Source organism: Cnephaeus nilssonii, assembly GCF_951640355.1.
Source record: "Cnephaeus nilssonii genome assembly, chromosome: X".
NCBI lineage: Eukaryota > Metazoa > Chordata > Mammalia > Chiroptera > Vespertilionidae > Cnephaeus > Cnephaeus nilssonii.
In genome coordinates this window covers 109,886,524-109,908,352 of record NC_137071.1, presented here as the reverse complement: position 1 = coordinate 109,908,352, position 21,829 = coordinate 109,886,524, and the positions used below count along the sequence as shown (strand labels likewise).

At 42.4% G+C, this 21,829-nt stretch overlaps 1 protein-coding gene across 9 annotated transcripts in view; it reads right to left on the bottom strand.

Moving 5' to 3' along the window:
- The window catches only part of ENOX2 (ecto-NOX disulfide-thiol exchanger 2), a 325,393-nt gene that overhangs the window by 66,324 nt on the left and 237,240 nt on the right, over positions 1-21,829 (bottom strand). For all 9 annotated transcript variants that reach the window (XM_079765264.1, XM_079765262.1, XM_079765266.1 and 6 more), the window contains 2 exons: positions 10,716-10,871; positions 731-937 (listed from right to left, as the gene is read on the bottom strand). In XM_079765264.1, coding sequence (XP_079621390.1) covers positions 731-937; positions 10,716-10,871 — 363 coding nt within the window. The remainder of the gene's footprint in view (positions 1-730; positions 938-10,715; positions 10,872-21,829) is intronic.

Sequence of the window (21,829 nt, the reverse complement as noted above, 5' to 3'; positions counted from 1 at the left end):
CAGCAACCTAGTATTCTGCCCAGCACTCAGCAAGTATTCAATAACTAACTGACTTCCATAGGTAATTATGAGCATCTATTTTTGTTCCAGACTATGTGCTAGATGTGGTGGATTCAAAGTTAAATAAGACAAGTCCTTTCCCCCAAGGAGTTCACACTCTGGTTGAGAATACAGATGTAGAAAGAGACAGTTCTAGCATGGTGTTATAGATGTCATGTTTGGAGAAAGCAGTGGGTGCTGTGGAATCATTGAGGAAGAGGTACCCAAACCAGCTTGGGGCAGAGTGGGGAGAGAAGTTAGAGAAAGCTTTCCAGAAGAGGTTATGCTTGAGCTGGAGTTTTAGGGTGTGAAGATGTGTGTATGGTGGGTGAGTGGGGTGTGTGGAAAAGGTAATTCTAGTCAGAGGAAAGGCATAAAACACCACGGCACATTTTAGTGTTGTTGGGACATGTGTGTGAGGAGATTGGGAGATAACACTGAGAGGTAAAACAGGTAATTAAGGCCTTTAGATACTACAAGTAAGTAGTTTAGAGTTATCCCATAGAAAACTGAGAAGTACTAAAAAAAAACTTTAAAGAAAGAAATTGGATGGTAACATGCATTTTATTTTTCCGAAGGCAAGAGGGGTTACTATTAGGTCCAAACTTTAGTTGCCACAGATGCAAATACATTGATCACAAATCTCTGCATTGTACCGTGATAGGCAGAATCCTCATGACTAAATACCTACCAGAAAGATAAAGGGCTTTGTCCACCATGTACTCCTCAGCAAAGCGAATGTGACAAAAATTCTTTTTGCTCTTCCGAATAGCAATGATCTCTCCACACTGTTCAAACACTTCCACGATGATTTGCTCTGTCCCATTTTCAGGCAGGCCACCCACAAATACTGTTTTGCATCCTGGTGGTCGTTCTCGGGTTGCAGGAGGTGGAAGATCTAAATGTAAGTGAAAAAACATTTGAAATTAAAATGTGTCCTTGAGATAGACCTCTTTGAAACCTATCATATCCCAGAGATAGCCTTACTGTCCCCACCAGACTTTTGCTGAAGAGTGCCAGAAGCAAGTGGCCCCAAAGTGCTCATCTCTGCTCCACAGAATATTGGTTGCATGAACCTGAAAATCATTTTATTCAATGGTTTGGTGCCCATAATGGCTACAGGATATAGACTCAGACCTGTTTGTCTGTCCCATGCAGAGCTTTTTAATTATGTTCTTTACTTTTGTTGTGACAACCAGCTATTCTCAAATTTCAGTACTTTTTATTAAGAAGACAGTTCTTTGGGGGAAATCACATTTAGTTAAAACTCTTTGTTTCAGGAATTCTCAGAACCAGGGTCCCTGAGACAAGGGTTTGTATAATTCAGTTTGTAGTTGCCATATTCTCTCTGTTCATCCTTAATGAAAGAACTGTTTTAGGATTAATTTGATAATGATGGGGTGAACATTTACAAAAATATTTATAGATCTCAGAATGATCTGATTGACAATGTTGGCCAGAGTACAAATGATCCTTTTATGTTGTTGTTGTTTTTTAGCTTTTTTTTTTTTTTTTAATACCAGTGAGTTCTTCCTCAAATTCCTTGATGGAGAGAGCTGAGGTCGAGAGCCAACCATGCAGCATTTAGAGGAAACTATGAAAGAAGAAAAAGTAAACCCACCTGGTTAATCATTAAAGTGACATAAAATTGGCTATAGAAAGACATTATAAACCTGCTTAATGAGATGATGCTCTCTCTGCTTTAAAAAAATGGGCTTCCTAGTCACTCCTTTTATATATGAAGCCTGTTGTATTTGTCAGCTCCTTATTGCTATTTATATGTTTCAAAGCATTTTCCAAGCAAAATCCTACAGTTTACAGTCCCCAATACAAAGCATGATGGTCAAGGTTTTTCTAGTGTTGTTTTTGGATATGCAAGGATTTATTTTGTGTAATCCGTTCTCTCCACTTAGCTCTTAACAATAATTCTTTCAGCTCAAGATTTGGAGAGCTCAACAACTAGTGATTACAGCTCACATATAAAAATAAATGAGTCTCACTTGTGTATTAAGTCCAGGCCCCCACCTGGCTTTTATCCAAGTTAGCAAGCAGGTGATTTTGGAGCTTCCTTGGGTATCAGCATCTCTAGCTTTGTCATTTTGCTACTGCTGTCTGCCTTATCAGTGTGGCTCAGAATAATCAGGCTCTCATGATGTTTTCTTTCCCTCTGTTTAGTCAATAAAAGGGGAGATTCAGGGAACTTACAAAGTTTCTGTTAATTTTTAAAATGTCAGTAATTTTAAGAACTCACTGTATTGGTTTTTTGATCCATATGAGAAATTTAAAGGGAAAAAGAAGATAACCTAGTGAGCAGGAATCTGAAATGTCTTAGTCATGGACACTAGAGAGGTTATAGTTTTAATCAAAAGGGGAAGATGAGATCAGAATCTCTTGAGTCTTATGCTTCTTAGTTTTTAAGAACTGGAAAGAATTCTAGGTATCATACTTCCAGTGATTCTCAATTCTGGCAGCACATGAAAATCAAGCTGGAAGTCAAACAAAGAAACACACAAAGATGCTTAGCCCCACTCTAATGAATCTGATGCAATTAGCCTGTAGCGCAGCCTGCGTATTATTTTTTAAAGCTCCTCAGGCAAGTCTAATAAGTAGTAGGATTAAAAACCACTGACTTGGTTGAGACGCTTATTACAGAGCAAAAATCTTAGCTGAGTGAGGTGGAGTGTCTCACTCAAGGCCATCAAGTTAGATAGAAAGATAAGGAGCATGAACTTGGAGCAGGCAAACCTGGATTTAAACCTTAATTTAATTACCCACTGTCTGTATGACCACGGGAGAACCTCTGAGACCTCATTTTTCATCACTAAAATAAGGATACCTTATAAGGTGTATTGTAGAATAATTAATAATCTACTTCTATATTGCATGTGGTACAATGCCTACTACTTGATAGGTTCCCAATAAATAGTAGTTACTATAGTGTTATTATTATTTACTATTATAGAACCCAGGTTTCCTAATTACCAATCTGGGGCTTCCTAAAGCCCTACCACAAGTCTGGAGTAGAGTGGTAGCTAAGACCTGGACTACTAAACTCACAGCTCCTTGCTTTATCTAGATCTTTAGATAAGACTGGGCTTGGGAAGGAATGACTCTTACTGATAGAGGAATCTACAGCTGTGAAGACACATATGGTTTTGACCGTGGAACATAACCCAGTCACTGACTATAAAGGTAAAGAATTTGCAAGAACATACATATAGTTAGAGCAATGTTTTCAAATAAAAGACTTTAGAATAAAATTCTGTTTCAGTATCCTTCTGAAATTCACTGTGTAAAGGAATTTGATGGTAAAGAATCGTGTTGTGAAACAAATAATCACCTTTTTATATTATACTAGAGGCCTGAAGCACAAAATTCATGCAAGGGGCTCGGCCCTCGCGGCCCTGCCCCCTGCCTACTGGTCGTTTCAGAAGGTCATTCCACTGTCAGTTCTAAATAGCATATTAGCTCTTTATTATATAGGATGAGTTTGCTTAGTTAGGTCTACCTTTAGATTTGTTGAGAGGCCCTAAGGAATATCTGTTTACTGCTGCAGTTATATGTAACACTGCAAATACAAAGGCTCTTTTCCTTGACTACATTGGTGGGATTTAAAAATTCTGTGATGGCCTAGCCTGTGTTGACTCAGTGATTGAGCATTGACCTATGAACCAGGAGGTCACAATTCAATTTCCGGTTAGGGCGCATGCTCAAGTTGTAGGCTTGATCCCCAGTGTGGGGCGTGCAGGAGGCAGTCGATCAATGATTCTCCCTTATCATTGATGTTTCTATCTCTCTCCCTCTCCCTTCCTCTCTGAAATCAATAAAAAATATTTAAAAAAATAAAAAATTCTGATGAAGTCATCATCTATTTAGATGCTATGATTATTCTGTGGTGACTATCTGCTAAGTAAATGGGCATAAAGGCTACTAAGAGTAGTGTCAAGAATGCTGGGAATTTATTTATTTTTATTGTGTAAATGTAGAAAGACTCTTTGATAGCATTTGCTGAGATTTAGGTGTATGCCACCAAGCAAGGCAACAAGCTATACTATCTTCCTTAATGGATAGTGCTTGTTCTTTAATTAACAGCTCAAAGCACTTTGTTGTCTGGCCCTGATTTTGTAATAGCACTGAAATTCAGTGGTCTGGGCATAGCAATGATAACTCCATAGAAAAGCAAATTCCAAGTGCTAAGCTATTAATCAGGTAATGTGATAAGCTCTTGTAAGACCCCAATCAACACTCTGGATGGAAAAGAAAACTTCCATGTAAAAAGATTCCAGATAGCTGGGAGTATAAAGAACTATAATCTCTGGTAATGGAAAAGGAGGAGCTTCTAGCAATTCTAATTACAACTAAGCACCCACTTTGGGGAGCTGTGAGGCAATTAGCACTAAGATCAGTCACTGCTGATATTTGAGGCAAGAAGCAGCATAGAGGACCTATAAACTACTTGCATCTTGCTTTTCAGAGGAGCATCGCAGATCACTCAACTGGTTTGCCAGAATTTTCATACTGCAAACCTTTGAATAGATTTTATTAGATATCCCCAAATTGAAGGCCCCCTAGACAATCTGCAGGAGTCAGATATATTTTAATGTAATCCCAACTGATTGGAAATAATCAGAAGGCTGGCAAATCTTTACTAATGCTCAATTTACCCACTTCCTCAATTTTTTTTTTTATAAAACCCATTCCTAGAAAAAAAATGAATGAGGTAGGCCTGTTTTAAGATACTAAAATGAAAATAATTGCTCTTTTCTGGTTCCTGGGTGCTTTCCCACATGCTGGGACACAGATAGAAAGTGATATTCCACTATTTATTCCACATGTACTGTTATTTCACAGCAGACTCAAAATGTAACCTTATCCATACGGAACATCTATCAGCTGGAGTAAAAAACTCTTGGCAAAATTGAGTTTTCTGGAGAGATGGTGCTGCCCTCTTATTCCACCAAATGAAAACTGCTAATTGAGAATGCAGTAAATCCACCCTTGGCAGAGGCGGGCGGGGTGGGGGGTGGGGGGGAATAACTGTGTTTCAGAAAGCTTTCTTTTGCTATATCTCTGACTTCTGGAAATCAGGTGATTTTGCTTCTAGGACAATGGGGTACTCACTCACCATTTATCTTTAGAAGATTGGTGCAGAGTCAGTTCCAGTTTGACCCATTGCATTTTTAGACCAGAACTGATTTTGCCTAGTCCAGATCAGAGAGCTTAAGTTACTTACCCAAGATCTCATGGTGATTTAGCGGTGGATATCTGAGATATGAAAGCAAGACTGTGTCACTTGAGGGTATATAACATATTGACTGCTCCAATAAAGGTACAAAGCTCTATGTGCTACCTACCAATTTCCCCTTGCTTTTCCTAGTACATTTTAGGGGTTTTTGCCTAGGTGAATAATTATTGTGGTGGCTACAGTTTTAAAGTCAAGAATCATATTTTTAGATCTGGATGAAACCTTGGAAGTATCTAGGTTAATCACTTCACAGACAAGGAAACTTAGACCCAAGGAGGTTATACGACAAGCCCAAGATTTGGTGACAGAGCTGGGAGTAGGACACAATTCTCTTGAATTTTAACCTGGTAGATTGTCCACTAATATATAATACCGTTTTTTTGCACATTTGATGTATATTCACCTAGAAAAGTCTAGTGGTTAGTTGGATATATGTGTCTGAAGCTCAGAAGGGAAATATGGACTGAAAATATAGATTTGGAAATTGTCAGCATGTGGGGTAATTACTCCAGGCTCTCTTGGTTTTCTTTCTAGACCTCTGACCTCTCCTTTTGCACCCATCCATCGATCCAACCATCCATTACTCTAGAAATATTTATTGAACACCTACTATATGTCAGATACTTTTTTAACTGCTAGAAATACATTAGTGGAAAAACACAAATATACTTACCTTTGTGGGATTTACATTCTATAAATTACATAGTTTGTTGAAAGATAACTGTTATGTAAAAAAAATAGAGAGGGTAAGTAGGATTGGGAGTGTGGTAGGGAGGGTTGCATTTTTAAATAGGTTGTCAGAGTCACTGACAAAGAGACATTTGAACAAATACTTGAAGAAAGTGAGTTAGTAATGCAGCTATTTAGGGGAAGAGTATTTCAGGAAGAGGGAAGAGCCAGTTCAAAGGCCCTGTAACAGAAGATTGCCTGGTGTGTTTATGGAATAGCATGGGGGTCAATATAAATGTAACTGTGAGTGATGGGCAGGAGAGTAGTAGGAGACAAATTCAAACAGATACTATGAGAGAGGGAGGAAAGATCATAAAGGGTCTTCTAATACATTAAATTGACATTAGCTTTTATTATGAGTAAAATAGGGAGCTATTAAAAGGTTTTGAGTAGAGGAGGGGTATGATCTGACTCAGACTTTTAAAAGGACTACTCTGCTTAATCTCTTGAGAATAGACTGTGAGGGGCAAGAGTGAAAGAGAAAAACAATTAGGAGGCTATTGCAATAGTTCAGAAAAATATATAGCTGTATATATAAACTGGGTCATAGTAGTGGTTATCTTGAGGATAGAATTCTAGATTTATCTATATAAATTTGAAGGTAGATCTGATAGAGTTTTCTAACAGATTAAATATAGTGTGTGAGGAAAATAAAGTAGGTAAGGTTGACCTTTAAGTTTTAACCTGAGCCACTGAAAGGATGGAGCTGCCAGTATCTGATATGGAGAAGGATACTAGTGGAAATGGTTTGAGAAAGAAGATTAGGAGTTTCATTTTGAACATATTAAGTTGAGATGTCATTGGAAATCTAAGTGGAGATAACAGGTAGTCAGTTGAATATAAATTTGGGGTTCAGAGACAAGGTCTGAGCTAAACATATAATTTAGGGTCACTGGCATATATATGGTTTTGCAGCCATGAGATGATCAAAGGTATGAGTGTAGCTAGAGAAGAGGTCCAAGGACTGAGCCATGGGGCTCTCTCCAATGATAAAAAGACAGGGAGAAAAGAAGGGTATAGGCAAAGGAGACTGTGAAGAACAAATCAGTGTGGTGAGAGGAAAACCAATAGTTTTCCTGGAAGTCAAGTGAAGAAAGTATATCAATGAGTATGGAGTAATTAACTGTATCATATATGGCTATTAGGTCAATTAGGAAGAGAATTGAGAATTAACCCCTGGCTTTAGTATTGTTAGGTCACCAGTGCCTTTAAACAAGGGGTGGAGCAAAAGCATAAATGAAGAAGACTTAAGAGAGAAGAGATAAATTGAAATATAAAAGTCTTTTGAGGACTTTGCTGCTAAGGGATATACATAAGCAAACTATTCTTGCTCCTTTAAATTTTGAAATGTTGGGATTACTCAGGGTGCTCTGTTTCGTTGTCTTCCTTCTTGATCTATATAATCTCTCTGGTTGTCTCATTCATTCTTACACCTTCAAATGACCTAATTTTTCAAGAAAGATGAAGGGGTCACTAGCACTAAATAGAGCAGAGATAAAGAAATTTAAGAACTAGCCGAAACCAGTTTGGCTCAGTGGATAGAGCGTCGGCCTGCGGACTGAAAGGTCCCAGGTTCAATTCCGGTCTAGGGAATGTACCTTGGTTGCGGGCACATCCCCAGTAGGGGGTGTGCAAGAGGCAGCTGATCGATGTTTCTCTATCATCGATGTTTCTAACTCTATCCCTCTCTCTTCCTCTCTGTAATAAAATCAATAAAATATTTTTAAAAAATTTAAGAACTAAAAAGTATCCATTGGATTTAGCATCCAATATTTAAATGGAAATACAATAGAGTGATGAATGATTAATGTTTTATTTTCAGTATCTTCCATATGGAAGTGTTTCAGGAGAGGGTAGACTTGGATTCCGGCTGGAGAGGAGTATGAGATCAGGAAGCAGTTGAACTTAGCTAAAGAATGGGTAAGTGGCAAGTAGAAATGATGGATTGAAGACAGTCACATGAAGCAGATCAGTGAAGGGCTTTTGGAGTCAAGTTGGACTCTGAATTTGTAGTTACTGGGAACCCCAGTACTTTTAGAATTCTGTGTATGTGACAAGTACCTGGATGAAGTGTTAGTTGGGAGAGAGGGGAAGGAATTGATGCTAAAGACACTTTCTAATGAAGCAACAAGACATAAACAGCCACTATATCACATGACCTTATTGCTGAGAGGGCTGTTAACAAAAATGGCACTTTTGCTATGATTTTAGGCTTCTGCATTAGTATTTCCCCCACTCAATTAAACTGAGTGCCCTTTTAAACAAAATTCAAGTTCTAAAAATGAAATAGAGCACCAGTTTACTTTAAGCTGTGTCAGGAATGTTATTTTTTAAAAATATATTTTTATTGATTTCAGAGAGAAAGGGAGAGGGAGAGAGAGAAACATCAATTATGAGAGAGAATCATTGATTGGCTGCCTCCTGCACATCCCCCACTGGGGATCGAGCCCGCAACCCGGGCAAGTGCCCTTGACCAGAATCAAATCTGGAACCCTTCAGTCCGCATGCCGATGCTCTATCCACTGAGCCAAACCAGCTAGGGCAGGAATGTTATTTTTAAAATCTAATTCCAAAGCCATGTTCCTTCCCAGAAGCCACTACTTTACTAATACTAAATGCCCTGTCAGCATCCTTAAAACAAACCTGAAGAACTAAAGGATTGAGTCCTGAAGGTAAAATGCTTCCCTCTTGCTCTGTGGTCCTTCAAACTCATAAGTGAGAAGGAAGTCTATAGGTGGGAAAATAGAAATGTGTTTGAGAGTTGTCTGTTTCCTTTTATAGAGACTATCAAAAGTTAGAGCCTCTTTAAGCCATATATTTCTACATTCATTTAAAGACTCAGCAAGGAGGTTTATGTGTTATACACGAGGTATCAGCACTAATTTTGAAATTCAGGAACTGAACATACTGCAAAGTAATCCCTTGCACCCAATATAGACATTACAGAGTATGAGCCATTCTGTTAGATTAGACTTAAGACTATGGAAGCCTAGTGCAGGCTGGTAATGTGATAAATGAATGATTAAGCCAGTAGGGCTCTACTTTTATATAAGCAGGAGGTTTTAACACTGTAATGCCTAAATTCATGGCTTTTGAAGTAAAAAAAGGTAGTATCAGGAATGCACAGCTTTCTCTATTCTAAAAGCAACAAGTAGAAGAAAGGGGAAAAAGTCCATTGCCCATTTGTTGGGTCAGTGGCACTAAGAGTAAAAGACAAGGGTACAGCAATGCCATTCATTCACCGAGGCACTAAACACAAATCTAGAAATGGCCAAATGAGCTGGCAGGTAAGGTCTACTAGGGTCATCTTATTCTCCATTCCCTAATTCTCCTGTGACATGCTAATTATTCTCCTAATTCAGTCCTCTGAGATGCTGGACTCCTAAGTTTCTTATTGGTCTGGAAGGAATACCCTGCTGACAAGTTCAAAGATTGGAAGAAGGTATAAGAATGTTTTTCACTAGCAAGAAGAGTCAAGATGATTTGTTCAACCAACTCTGACCGATTCTAAAATCCTCTCAGTTCTGAGCAGACCATACTAAGTAGAATCTGGGTCCCTGCCAGGGCCTGATTCCATGATTAACTGGTTCCTATGTAAAGTAGGAAATAAAATAGTTGTCTGAAGTCACATGTGAAAGATTCATGTTTATTGTGTTAGGCAAGTTCATTTGATCTATGGTCTAGACTCTTGAGTGTGTCCCTTAACAGTTAAAAAATATATTTTTATTGATTTTTAGAGAGAGAGGAAGGGAGAGGGGGGAGAAACATCAATGTGAAAGACTGGCAGTCTTTCAGTGCATGGTCCAATGCTCAACCAACGGAGCACACCAGCCAGGGCCCTTGACAAACAGTTTTAATAGCACTATAGTGGTGGCTGTCTTAAGTAGGCCACCCAGTATCACTAGAACTGTGGGAAAAGCTTTAAGGAGGTTTGAATTATGTGAAGATATAGCTTTTGATCATTTAAAGTAAATAAAACCCTAAGTAGATCTGAAAAAAAATGATTGAGTCCATTATTATTGCAGCTACATTTACTAGTAAACTGAAAAATGGCCACCATATATTTGAAGATTTTTTTAAGAGTCTAAGGAGAAACCTATTAATTACTGGCAAGATAGCCATATAGATTATTTCCACATGAACTGCATTGACTGAATAGCTGCAAGTAGTTTGACTCAGTCTCAATATTACTCTTTGCCCTCACAGTAAATTGAACCTGACCTCACTGCATACTGCAGTCCATCAGTTGAATAGCAGTAGTTTGAGTGATGTGTGAATAGCTCGTAGCAGTGGAGGATCTTCAGCACCAGATTTACATTCTCATGTGCCTCAGGTAGGCTTAGAACACATTCTATTTATGCTATCATCAGAATGTAAGCCAGTTATGAAAAGGAGAGACTGCAAATGACAGTGTTGAGCAATTTGTGTCAGGTGCCTCTTTCTGTTCCAACACACTAGAATTCTTTACTAGACGATATTAAAAATACGCTTTATCATTTGTACTGCCACCAGTACATAGAAATCTACTGCTCTGTGCATAAAATTCAGCCTTGCCTAGTAAGAGAAAATTTTCCTGTCTTCAATTTTCTAAGTGAAGCTTCTGTACATACATCTATGAATCGCTTGAATATTCTTTTGAAAAAGAAAAAGGTGTTCCTAGACAAAAATACACGATTTGTGTGGAGAAAAAGCAGAATATTACTTGGATTTGGAGGGAAAAGTGTGCAGCTTTTACAGTGTATGATCTCTTTTACTACTGGCATATCTGGTGGAATTGGAGGAGGTACTATTCCCAAGCCAGGCATCATTGGAGTTATTGGTGGAATTCCGGTCATCATTCCAAGAGCAGGATCAAAGTCTAAAAGAGGAGAAGGAGAGAACAATAAATGATACCAGGAAAAGTCAAGTGGAGGCAGAATTTTAATTTATAAGCTTCACACCAAAGATCTCTCTAACACAGAGGCAGAATATTTAAGAAAACATGGTATTAGCACCAGGTCTTAAATACTGTATTAAAGTATACTTGTGCATTTTCCTTTTGGGATGGGGCTTTTTAGTTATATTTGACTAGTGCCTATTTATCTCTAGATCTCATTTTGACATCCAAGGCCTTTAATAATATGACTGTGCCTTGTCTATTGGTCTTGCCTTCCACTGGTTTCCAACACACACCCTCTGTTCTATTCACACAAGGCTTCTTACTGTCCCTTGTAACACTCCCTGGCTTTCTGCAGTATAGCATGGTGTTAAGAGCATTCAGTTTTGGGGATCAGGCAGACCTGGGTCCTAGTTCTACCATATGTTTAGCAGAATGAATCATCTGAACCTCCATTTCCTCTTTTGCAAAACAGGATTAATTCTATCTATTTTATAGAGAGTTGTGAGGACTAAATAAAATGATGAATGTAATGTGCTTAACATAATGCATAGCACAAAATGCTCAATAAAGAACTATTTTATGTTTTTCTTCACGTTGATCTCCCTGTGTGGAATCATTTGAGCCTCCTTAAATTCTACTCATGCCCATAGGCCTGGCTTAAGACCCAACCTCCTTAAAGAACCCTTTCCAGATAATCCTGGTTCATTTTTAACTCTATGTCTAAAACTATTTGTTCTACACATGTTGCCACTGAATTTTATTTTATACCATCCTTTGTTTCATTCAAGGATGCTTCTAGGATGTATGGGGGTCCCCAATCAAGTATTTTTGTGGGGCTTGTCTATATACACAATTTGATTCACTCCAAATGAGCATCAACACTATTCTGTTGGCACAATCTCCTGTGATACTATTAAAGAAACTAGAGGCCCGGTGCATGAAATTCATGCACAGGGGGGGGGGGCGGGGAAGGGGAAGCTGTACCTAAGCCCAGCCTGAACCCTCTCCAATCTGGGACTTCTCGAGGGATGTCCGACTGCCCATTTAGGCCTGAACCTGGTGGGATCGGGCCTAAACGGGCAGTCTGACATCCCTCTCACAATCCAGGACTGCTGGCTCCCAACCGCTCACCTGCCTGCCTGCCTGATTGCCCCTAACCACTTCTGCCTGCCAGCCTGATCACCCCCTAACCACTCCCTTGCCAGCCTGATCGACACCTAAATGCTCCCCTGCCGGCCCGATTGCCCCTAACTACCCTCCCCTGCCAGCCTGGTCACCCCTAACTGCCCTCCCCTGCAGACCTGGTCACCCCCAACAGCCCTCTCCTGTTGTCCTGGTCACCCCTAACTGCCCTCCCCAGCAGACCTGGTCACTCCTAATTGCCCTCCCCTGCAGGCCTGGTCACCCACAACTGCCCTCCCCTGCTGGCCTGGTCACCCCTAACTGCCCTCCTCTGCAGGCCTGGTCACCCCCAAGTGCCCTCCCCTGCAGGCCCGTTCACTCCCAACTGCCCTCCCCTGCTGGCCTGGTCCCCCCCAACTGCCCTCCCTTTCATGCCTGGTCCCTCCCAACTGCCCTTCTCTGCTGGCCTGATCGCCCACAACTGCCCTCCCCTGCTGGCTATCTTGTGGCGGCCATCTTGTGTCCACATGGGGGTGGCCATCTTTGACCACATGGGGGCAGCCATCTTGTGTTGGAGTGATGGTCAATTTGCATATTACCTCTTTATTAGATAGGATACCATACCAGGCAGCTGGAGTGATTTACTTGCCAGGCTTCTCTCCTGGAACCAAGACTATGGGAGAACCCCATAGGCATGAATTCTGAGGCTCCTAGATGACTACACATGTTGGATAGAGGGTTGGAGAGTACCTCCAAGAGTAGATATGGGAACTGGTGTCCATGTGGGTTCATTTTGAGATTGGGGCTCCTTGCTTAGATGACACTGCAAGTCCTGGTCAGTTCTAGACACTGGAGGGGAACTTAGAAAATTTCAAGAAAGGTGTTTCTTGCTATAAAACCCCCAAACAGGACCTGATCTGGATGGACTTGGGGCACTTACCCTGATGGCACTACTTTCCTGGTCAATGCTCAGTACTGGAAGGGGACTTAGAAAATATCAAGAAAGGCATTCCAAAGAATGAGGTCCCCTAAGGTGTGGGCCCAGGGAAGGGGCCCCGCTTGCCTGGATTTAAAGGTGGTACTTCACTGTTTACATTTTGTCTCTATATCCAAATGCAAGTTATTCAAGAGAAGGGCATGCATTTTACCTCTTTATTGTCTCACCTCTCAACCCTGCCCTCTGCTACAGAATGCACAGTGGACTGCAAACAAACTATTGAATAGTGTAAGGACAGTTGCATTAGCAGTAGCAGGTCCTATGCCTGAAAACTTGACTCTGCTCCACACACACAGGTCTGAGGGGCAATGCCTGTAAGCATGACCCCAAGGTAGCTCTGAATCCCCTGGGTGCCTAAGATTTTGAAGGAAGTAGATCTAAGCCATGGGAAGAATCTGTGGTTCTTACAAAAGCAGAACTTCAGATACAATGTTCCCAATGTGAGGGAGTCTTGTTATTAGGCAGATAGGCAGTAGGGGGTGACACATGGGCATCCCCCATTGCAAGCCAGCCAAGAGAGTTTAGGCATTCCTCATCCTCTTATATGTCTGTTATGCTGAGTGGTCAAGACCCTAGACATGTATGGTATTATAAAATTTTCTTCTAAGAGTAAATCTTATTTTTCTGAAAACAAATTTACTTTTAGCCAGCATATGTCACCTCACCCAACATACATGTGTACACACACATACTCCTTCCCTTCTTCCCTGTGACTCTCATATCCCTACTCTCCTCCACATACTAGTGATGTGACCTTGAGGCAGGTTTCCTAATATCTGTGTGCCTCCATTTCCTTTTTTTTTTTTTGGTAAAAGTGGGGATAAATAATGAGGTTTATCTCAAATAATAAACGGACAGAACAGATAAGAAAACTTCTGGCATGGTAGGTGTTAGTCCTGATAGGTAACTTTCCTTCTTGTCATTCAAAGCATGCATATATACACTAATAAATTCACTTATTCAGGCATTCATTACCACAGTTCTCAAACATTTGTGACAGCCTTCCATATTTCAGGCTCTAGGCTGATGGAGATGGGGGTTCAGGTCTTCCTTTGAATTTTGAGAACTTAAGGCCCCTGATACTCTGTTCCTGTGCTGTGGAATATGAACACTGAAAATTTCATTCATTGTGTATAAGATTTTGGAAAAACTGTTAACATTACTTTACCCATTTACAAACTGTTAATTTTCAGTAGGAAAAGATTAGATTAGATTGTGTGCCAACTAAACAATCCCATCTATTTTTCCCTCCTACTGAAATGTTTGTCTTTCTTTTATTGTTCTGCCTGCCTCCTCATTGTTATTCATATAGCTCTGTCACTCACAGCTCTACTTTAACACAGATTACAGAAACATCAGTTCATTAAACAAGTTCTGCCACTTTGACTGAGAAAGAAATGCCTATCTCCATGTACTGTCTACTAATAAATGGAGACAAACAAAAAACAAATACACAGGGTAAATATAACTCCTGACTAATGTACTCACCACTCTGGTGTTTGGTATGATTACATTAATATTTTATGTAATTCATTTAAAAGCAAATGTATTCATGACATATGGCTAAAGCCAGAGTAGATAAACTCCCTTTCTTCCTTGTGTTCAATATGCCAAGAGTTCCACAGACTACACTGCCCGGCAGAGCTTGCTAGAAGGCAAGTTGTACATGACATTTCAAAGGTTCCTAACACATTAATTACTTCTTTATTTTCAACCATTAAGCAGCAAAGGAGACGTGAATTTTCAATGCCAACTAAGAAAATAACTATTTAAAATCATGGGTCTTTTAAAACATTGAAGAACCTGAAAAATCAAAGAAGTCCAACAATTTAAAACACCTTGGGAACAGAACACTAGAGAAATTCTCTTCCTTTTCCAGGCCCCTGACCTGGCTTGAGGAGTACTATCAGCAAGTACTTAGTACTACCACTTATGTTAGGAATTTAATCTTATGAGGGAGATTTGAAATCACTTTATAAAATACTAGTAGCCCATTTGCAGGATTCAATCCTGCAAGCGGCTGCTTTGGCCGCGTGCACTGCCACTGCCGCAGCCTTGGGGCCACCACACCTGCACCCGCGCGCCGCTGCCGCCCACCGCGCTCCACCCCGCCGCGCCCCGCCCCGCTGCGCTCCGCCCCGCCACACTCCGCCCCGCCCCGCTCCGCCCCGGCGCGCTCTGCCCCGCCGCGCTCCCTCCGCCCCGCTGTGCTCTGCCCTGCCCCGCCGCGCCCCGCCCCGCCGCACTCCGCCCCGCCGCGCTCCGCCCCGCCGCGCTCCGCCCCGCTGCGCTCCGCCGCGCTCCGCCCCGCCGCGCTCCGCCCCACCGTGCACCCTCCGCCCCGCTGCGCTCCGCCTGTGCTTTCCCTCTGGCAGCCACCTTGCTTCCTGCTTTTCCTCCCTCTTCCTTCTAAGTTGTCTTCAGTCTTCACTCCTCCCTCCCTCAGCGTATGCAAATTAACCACCATCTTTGTTGGGTAATTTGCATACTCACCCTGATTGGCTGGTGGGCTCTGGCTGGTGGGCGTGGCTTGGGTGTAGCAAAGGTGCGGTCAATTTGCATATTACTATTTTATAAGGTAAGATTGTGGAAAAGGCCAAATGTATTCCTTCAAATTCCTTTTCACAATAAATACCCTGTTTTGTTTTGCTTTTACCATTTATTTTTCTAGCACTTTCCCCAATGCTTTATTGACTCTTGCCACAGTCATTGGTGGCAGTGTCATAAGATGTTGCTTTGTACTCCCTTTTCTGAACCGTGCACTTCCCCAAATCCCAGCTTACTGGAAATGCTGCAAATGCTGTGTGTTAGTTGGGCTAGCTAGTTCCTCAGAGTTAAAATCATGTAATGTTTCAGTGTAGCCTTAACCCTTTGTGCTGGCTAGGGACTTGTACTTACTCAGCCTAGAGTAGATAGTTACCTGGCAATATTATCAGCCTCCATTCTCTGTACACATCTGAGCTAGGGAATTACAAAGGAGGCAAATGTCATTTCTATGCTGCAGTTCAATCATCCATTTGTCCATCCATTCAATATTTTGATGTCACACTCTCTACCAGGTGTTCGGTTTGGAGAAACGAGTAAGACAAAATCCTTGACCTCATAGTTTAGTTTGGAAAAAGTCAAGCAAACAGTTGCAATGTTGTATCATCAATAAATGTGATCAATATAATTGTTTATTGGGTGCTGACAAGGTGCTAAGCATTGTGCTAAGTATTTTATATAATCTCACTCCAAAAGACCTGTGAGCTAGGTATTTTTCTTTTTTTCATTTTATAGATAAAGAAACATGGGCTCAGAGGGGTTTAGTTACTTGCTCAAGGTTACACAGTCAGTAAGGGGCAGACCAAGGATTCAAAGTCAGGTTAGTCTAACTCTGATGCTCTTAACCACTGCAATGCTACTCAATGTACTATGACAATTGTTTTAATGAATTAATTTAATTGCATGTAGAAGGTAAAGCAGATGTACTACAAAAACATGGCAGATGAATAACAAAATACTTCTATATAATTAATTTCCCTAGAGCCACTGTATTGAGCAAGTGTTGTCACTGTACTATAGCTCTGTGGACCGGCCAGTAGGAACAATGCCAGATGATTGACACTGTACTAGATGTATAGTACACTGCACCCTCTCCAATCTGGAACCCCTTGGGGATGTCTGACTGCTGGTTTAGGATTGGGCCCTGTAGGATCGGGCCTAAACCAGCAGTCGGACATGCCTCTCACAATCCGGGACAACTGACTCCTAACTACTCACCTGCCTGCTTGCCTAATCACTCCTAACTGCCCCCCCTGCTGGCATGGTCACCCACAACTGCCCCCCTGCCAGCATAGTCGCCCCCAACTACCTCCCCTACTGGCTTGGTTGCCCCCAACTGCCCCCCCCCCGCCGGCCTGGTCGTCCCCAACTACCTCCCTTACCAGCCTGGTCGCCCCTTAGTGAACCCCCTGCTGGCCTAGTTGCCCCTCACTGCCCCCCCCACCAGCCTGGTCGCCCCTAACTGCCCCCTTGCTGGCTTGGTTGCCCCACGCAGCCTGCTGCTCAGTTGTTTGGTCGCCCCTCACTAACAACCCTGCCAGCCTGGTCACCTCACGCAGCCTGCTGCTCGATCGTTTGGTTGCCCCTCACTAACCCCCCACTGCTGGACTGGTTGCCCCATGCAGCCTGCTGCTCAGTTGTTTGGTCGCTTCTCACTGCCCCCCACCTACCAGCCTGGTCACCCCCAACTGCCCCCCCTGCCAGCCTGGTCGCCCCATGCAGCCTGTTTGGTCATCCGTTTGGTTGTTTCAGATGTGATGGTCACTTAGCCTTTTATATATATATAGATGATTCCAATTCAGGTATACATTTCCAGGACATTATTGCTATTTCTTTAGAGTTGCTACAAAATTCACTGGAAAATTAAGAATTATGCCTGGGTATCGAGATATTTTAACTCACTACAGTCCTGATTGTGTCCTCTCTATGCAGATCCTTAAAAAGACTTTTCAGGCAGTCAACCTGAAGAGAGAACACAGATTTCTAAGGACAGCTTGGCTGGGCTGCAATATGACCTTAGACTTATCACCAGCCCTTTTTGAAATAGAGCAAAGTTTCCAAATTTTTGCACAATGAGACTCAAAATCTACCAGCAACTATCCTGCTTCTCCAGGAGGTCATAAAAACCCTTGTTTCAGACCAGCTGAAAAGTTAAGGTAGGACCTGGCTCATGTAACAAGTTAGCAAACTGAGCATGGGTATGCCCTCAGGAATTATTCCCAATAAAATGTTTTGAGATAAAACTATGAGAATTTATAATGGACCAAACTCTGGACTAATTCGGTGGGGGTGGGGAGAGAATGATCTAAATTACCAGTTTTTTTTTTAAAGGACAGCAAAGTATTACTATTTTCAAAATATATATTAATTCAAAGTACCTATTAAATGTTAGCAAGTAAAGTTCTTGCTAGGATTGTTTACACGAACAGACAAGGAACATATGTAATTAACAGCATTATTTTGCTACAATGAACTTGGTTCTTAAATTCATAAGGAGTTCTGCCTTAATTGTCTTTCTCATCTCCCTCCCCTCCCCCAACAGTTATCTCTACCTGTCAAATCCTACTCATTTTTCAAGGGTTATCTCAGTGTCACTTTGCCTGTGAAAACACCTCACTGGAATTAATTACTCCCTCCTATGTGTTCTCATAATATTGTATCTAGAATTTGATTTTCATATGCTTGCTTATTCTCTCACTCCTCCCCAAACCAAACTTTTATCTATACTAATAAAAGCCTAGGTGGACCTCACACGCAATGTCATCACAAGATGGCCACCACAAGATGGCCACATGCACAGCGGAGGTGGGTCCCTGAGGAGGAGGCGGGTCGTGGCAGGGGAAGGCAGTTGGGGGCGATCGGGCCAGCAGGGGAGGGCTTTTGTGGGTGATTGGGGCTGGCAGGGGAGGGCAGTTGGGGGCAACCAGGCTGGCAGGGGAGCAGTTAGGGGGTGATCAGGCTGGCAGGCAGAAGTGGTTAGAGGCAATCAGGCAGGCAGGCAGGCAAGCAGTTAGGAGCCAGTGGTCCCGGATTATGAGAGGGATGTCAGACTGCTGGTTTAGGCCCTATCTACTGAGGGGTCCCAGATTGGAGAGGGTGCAGGCTGGGCTGAGGGACATCCCCCTGTGCACAAATTTTGTGCACTGGGCCACTAGTTTTACTATATGCCAGTTTCTGTGCTAGTAACTAAGAACACATAGACAAAAAAACAAAACAAAACAAAAACCTCATTAGCTACTATGGAAGAACTCACAATACAATGAGGGCTAGAATGCTTGCACCATGAATCTCCTTGGGGCTTGAGGGGGCAGGTGTGGGATGGAGGGGGTCAATGGGGAAAAAAGGGGGCATATATAATACTTTCAACAATCAAGTTTTTTTAAAAAAGAACTGCCTTCTTCAGAAGTACAATGCTCATAGAAGGGCAGGGTCTTGCTCTGGAAATTCTATCTAATAAAGAGGGAATATGCTAATTGACCTTCACATGGTTGCAAAGATGGCAGCGCCCACAGCCAATAAGGAGCAAATATGCTAATTGACTGCCCCGCACTAAAAAATGGCGGCACCCACAGCCAATAAGGAGGGAATATGTTAATTGACTTCCCTACCCTCAAAGATGGCAGCACCCACAGCCAATAAGGAGGGAATATGCTAATTGACTGCCACACCCTCAAATAAGTCAGCACCTATAGCCACAAGACAGCGGCGCCCAGTCCCCTCAGCCCTGCCGGGGCGGCAGGCATTCGGCAAGGCCAGGCTCATCCCCAGGTGGGCCCGGCCGCTCTGCGCGCCTGCCTCCTGAGTCTCCCAGTCCCCTCCGCCCCCCAGCCACCCAGGGCCGGCCCAAGGCGCAGGCAAGCCTCAAATGGTGGCTGCCCAGCCGCCCAGAGCCGGCCCGAGGCACAGGCAAGCCTCAGATGGTGGCTTCCCAGATGTCCAGGGCCACCCGAGGCACAGGTAACCAGGGCTGGCCGAGGCTTGTGCTGCCGGCAGTGGCAGCAGCAGCAGCAGAGGTGTGATGGGGCGTCGCCTTCCCCTGATCGCTGGGATGCCTCCTGCCCCTGAGCGCTCCCAGACTGTGAGAGGGGGCAGGCCGGGCTGAGGGACCCCCCCCTCCAGTGCATGAATTTTCATGCACCGGGCCTCTAGTAAGTTCTATAAGTCCATATTTTCCAACATCTCTCATTATGGATGAGGCATAGTCAATACAGTGGAATCACATAATGAGGGACTCTTTTCCTCCTGGGACTTCACAAGCTCCACATTTAAATGCTAAGGATATTTTAATTGAGGGAAAATAAAGGAAGCAGCACAAAGTATTCAAAGGGTACCCCTTAATTGGTCCATCCTTGGATTTATCTGGTATGATGGGGAGAACAATGATTCCTAAACAGAAGGCTTAACTCTTTTTGGTGCATCTTTTCATGTGAAATCTAACATTAGTCTTATTTGACTAGCTTGGAAAAACAAACATCCTTTCAGGAAAGAAAGCCAGCAGCCAGAGGAGACCTCCTAATCTGCCATCATTGTGGGTTAACTTTATTGAACAGCAGCTGTACAAAACACCATTTTAGATGAAAGGAAGCTCCACACCACACCCTAGAGATGGTCTGTTTCTGCTCCCCATTCAATGAATAGAATAAGCCAGACATTAGTCTGATGACAGCTATGAGTCCAAAAGACTCAGCATCCATGTTAATATGGATTTGAGCTCTGGGGGAAGACAAGAAAGCTTATCTATCATTTGTTTTAATCAAGGCCAAAAGACTTTTCTATTGTTGCAGAAAGGCCAGATAAGACATGACAAAGAAAAGACTACTGGCTCAATAGGAAATCTCCTAAGGGACAGAAAAATAAGCTGAATTATGGAGCCATTCATGGTGACCTCAGGGAACAATTCCATGTGGCTCATTGCAACTTTTTACATTTTAAGGAATTTTATGAGTGGGAAGAGAATTGGGGAGATGTTTTATCCTGTTCAGTTAAAATATCTATAAAAATAAAAGTGTATATGCTAATTAGACTGGGTGACCGGCCATCTTCTGGACATCCAACTTCCTTCTGGACAAAGCCACAGTGGTGGAGGTCGAGGCAGAGGTGGGTCGGGGTGATCAGGCTGGCAGGGGAGGACAGTGGAGGCAATCAGGCTGGCAGGGAAGGGCAGTTGGGGGCCATCATGCCAGCAGGGGAGGGCATTTGTGGGCCATCAGGCCAGCAGGGGAGTGGTTAGGTGGCGATCAGGCTGACAGAGGCAGTTAGGGGTGATCAGGCAGGCAGGCAAGCGAGTGGTTAGGAGCCAGCGGCCTGGATTGTGAGAGGGGTGTCAGACTGCCAGAGTGAAGAGGGTGCAGGCCGCTGAGGAACGCCACCCCCTGTGCACAAATTTTGTACACTGGGCCTCTAGATACTTAATAAAGATTGCAGGGATCCTGTTCCTCAAACTTTGGCAAGAAGAAAGGTAGGCAGTATTGGAGTATGGTGCCAATCTTCCATTTCTGAGAAACCACCACATTTATAGGGAACAGTCATTAGCACTGTCAGACATACACTGTTCTCTTCACCTGCCATTGTCCAGTGCTTCTCCAGGGGGAAAAAATTCACGGCTGCATTCATTATACTTTACTGTTATTAAGAATACAAATGAGCCATAATTCAACTTTTTGTGAACTATATATCACATGTGAACTTAAAACATAGACAAATTCATTGAGAGATTACTGTGAGCCAGACATCATTCTAAGACTTTACATGTATTAACTCATTAATCCTCATAACAACACTGTGACAATGGGGCTATTATCTCCATTTTATAGACAAAGAAAACTGAGACACAGAGAGGTAACTTCTAAAAGTTACAGAGCTACTTAATGGCAGAGCAGGGATTTACTTGAACCTACACAGTATAGATTCAGAGCCAATGTTCTAATCTTGATGGTAAAACTGTCTTCCTAAAATAATACAGAGAGGAGAAAAATCAGTTCACTCGTACCTCAAGTTGATTTTACATGTAGCTTTACAAAGTATGTCTCAGTCTAGTCTAGCTATATTGTCACATGTGCTTTTATGACAAGAAGGACACTACTGAACTAAATATCAATATTTCTAAGACCAGGTTTTCAAAAAGTCAGTAAGTTTTCCTGAAGCAAAGCTCAAAGATCGCTAGATCACAAGGTTGAAGGGGCTGCTGAGAAGCCATTTCTTCATAGTCCTTAAGAAAACAAGATGTTAACAAAGGGGGCTAGTCACCTACAGTTCATGGTATGAATTATAGTTT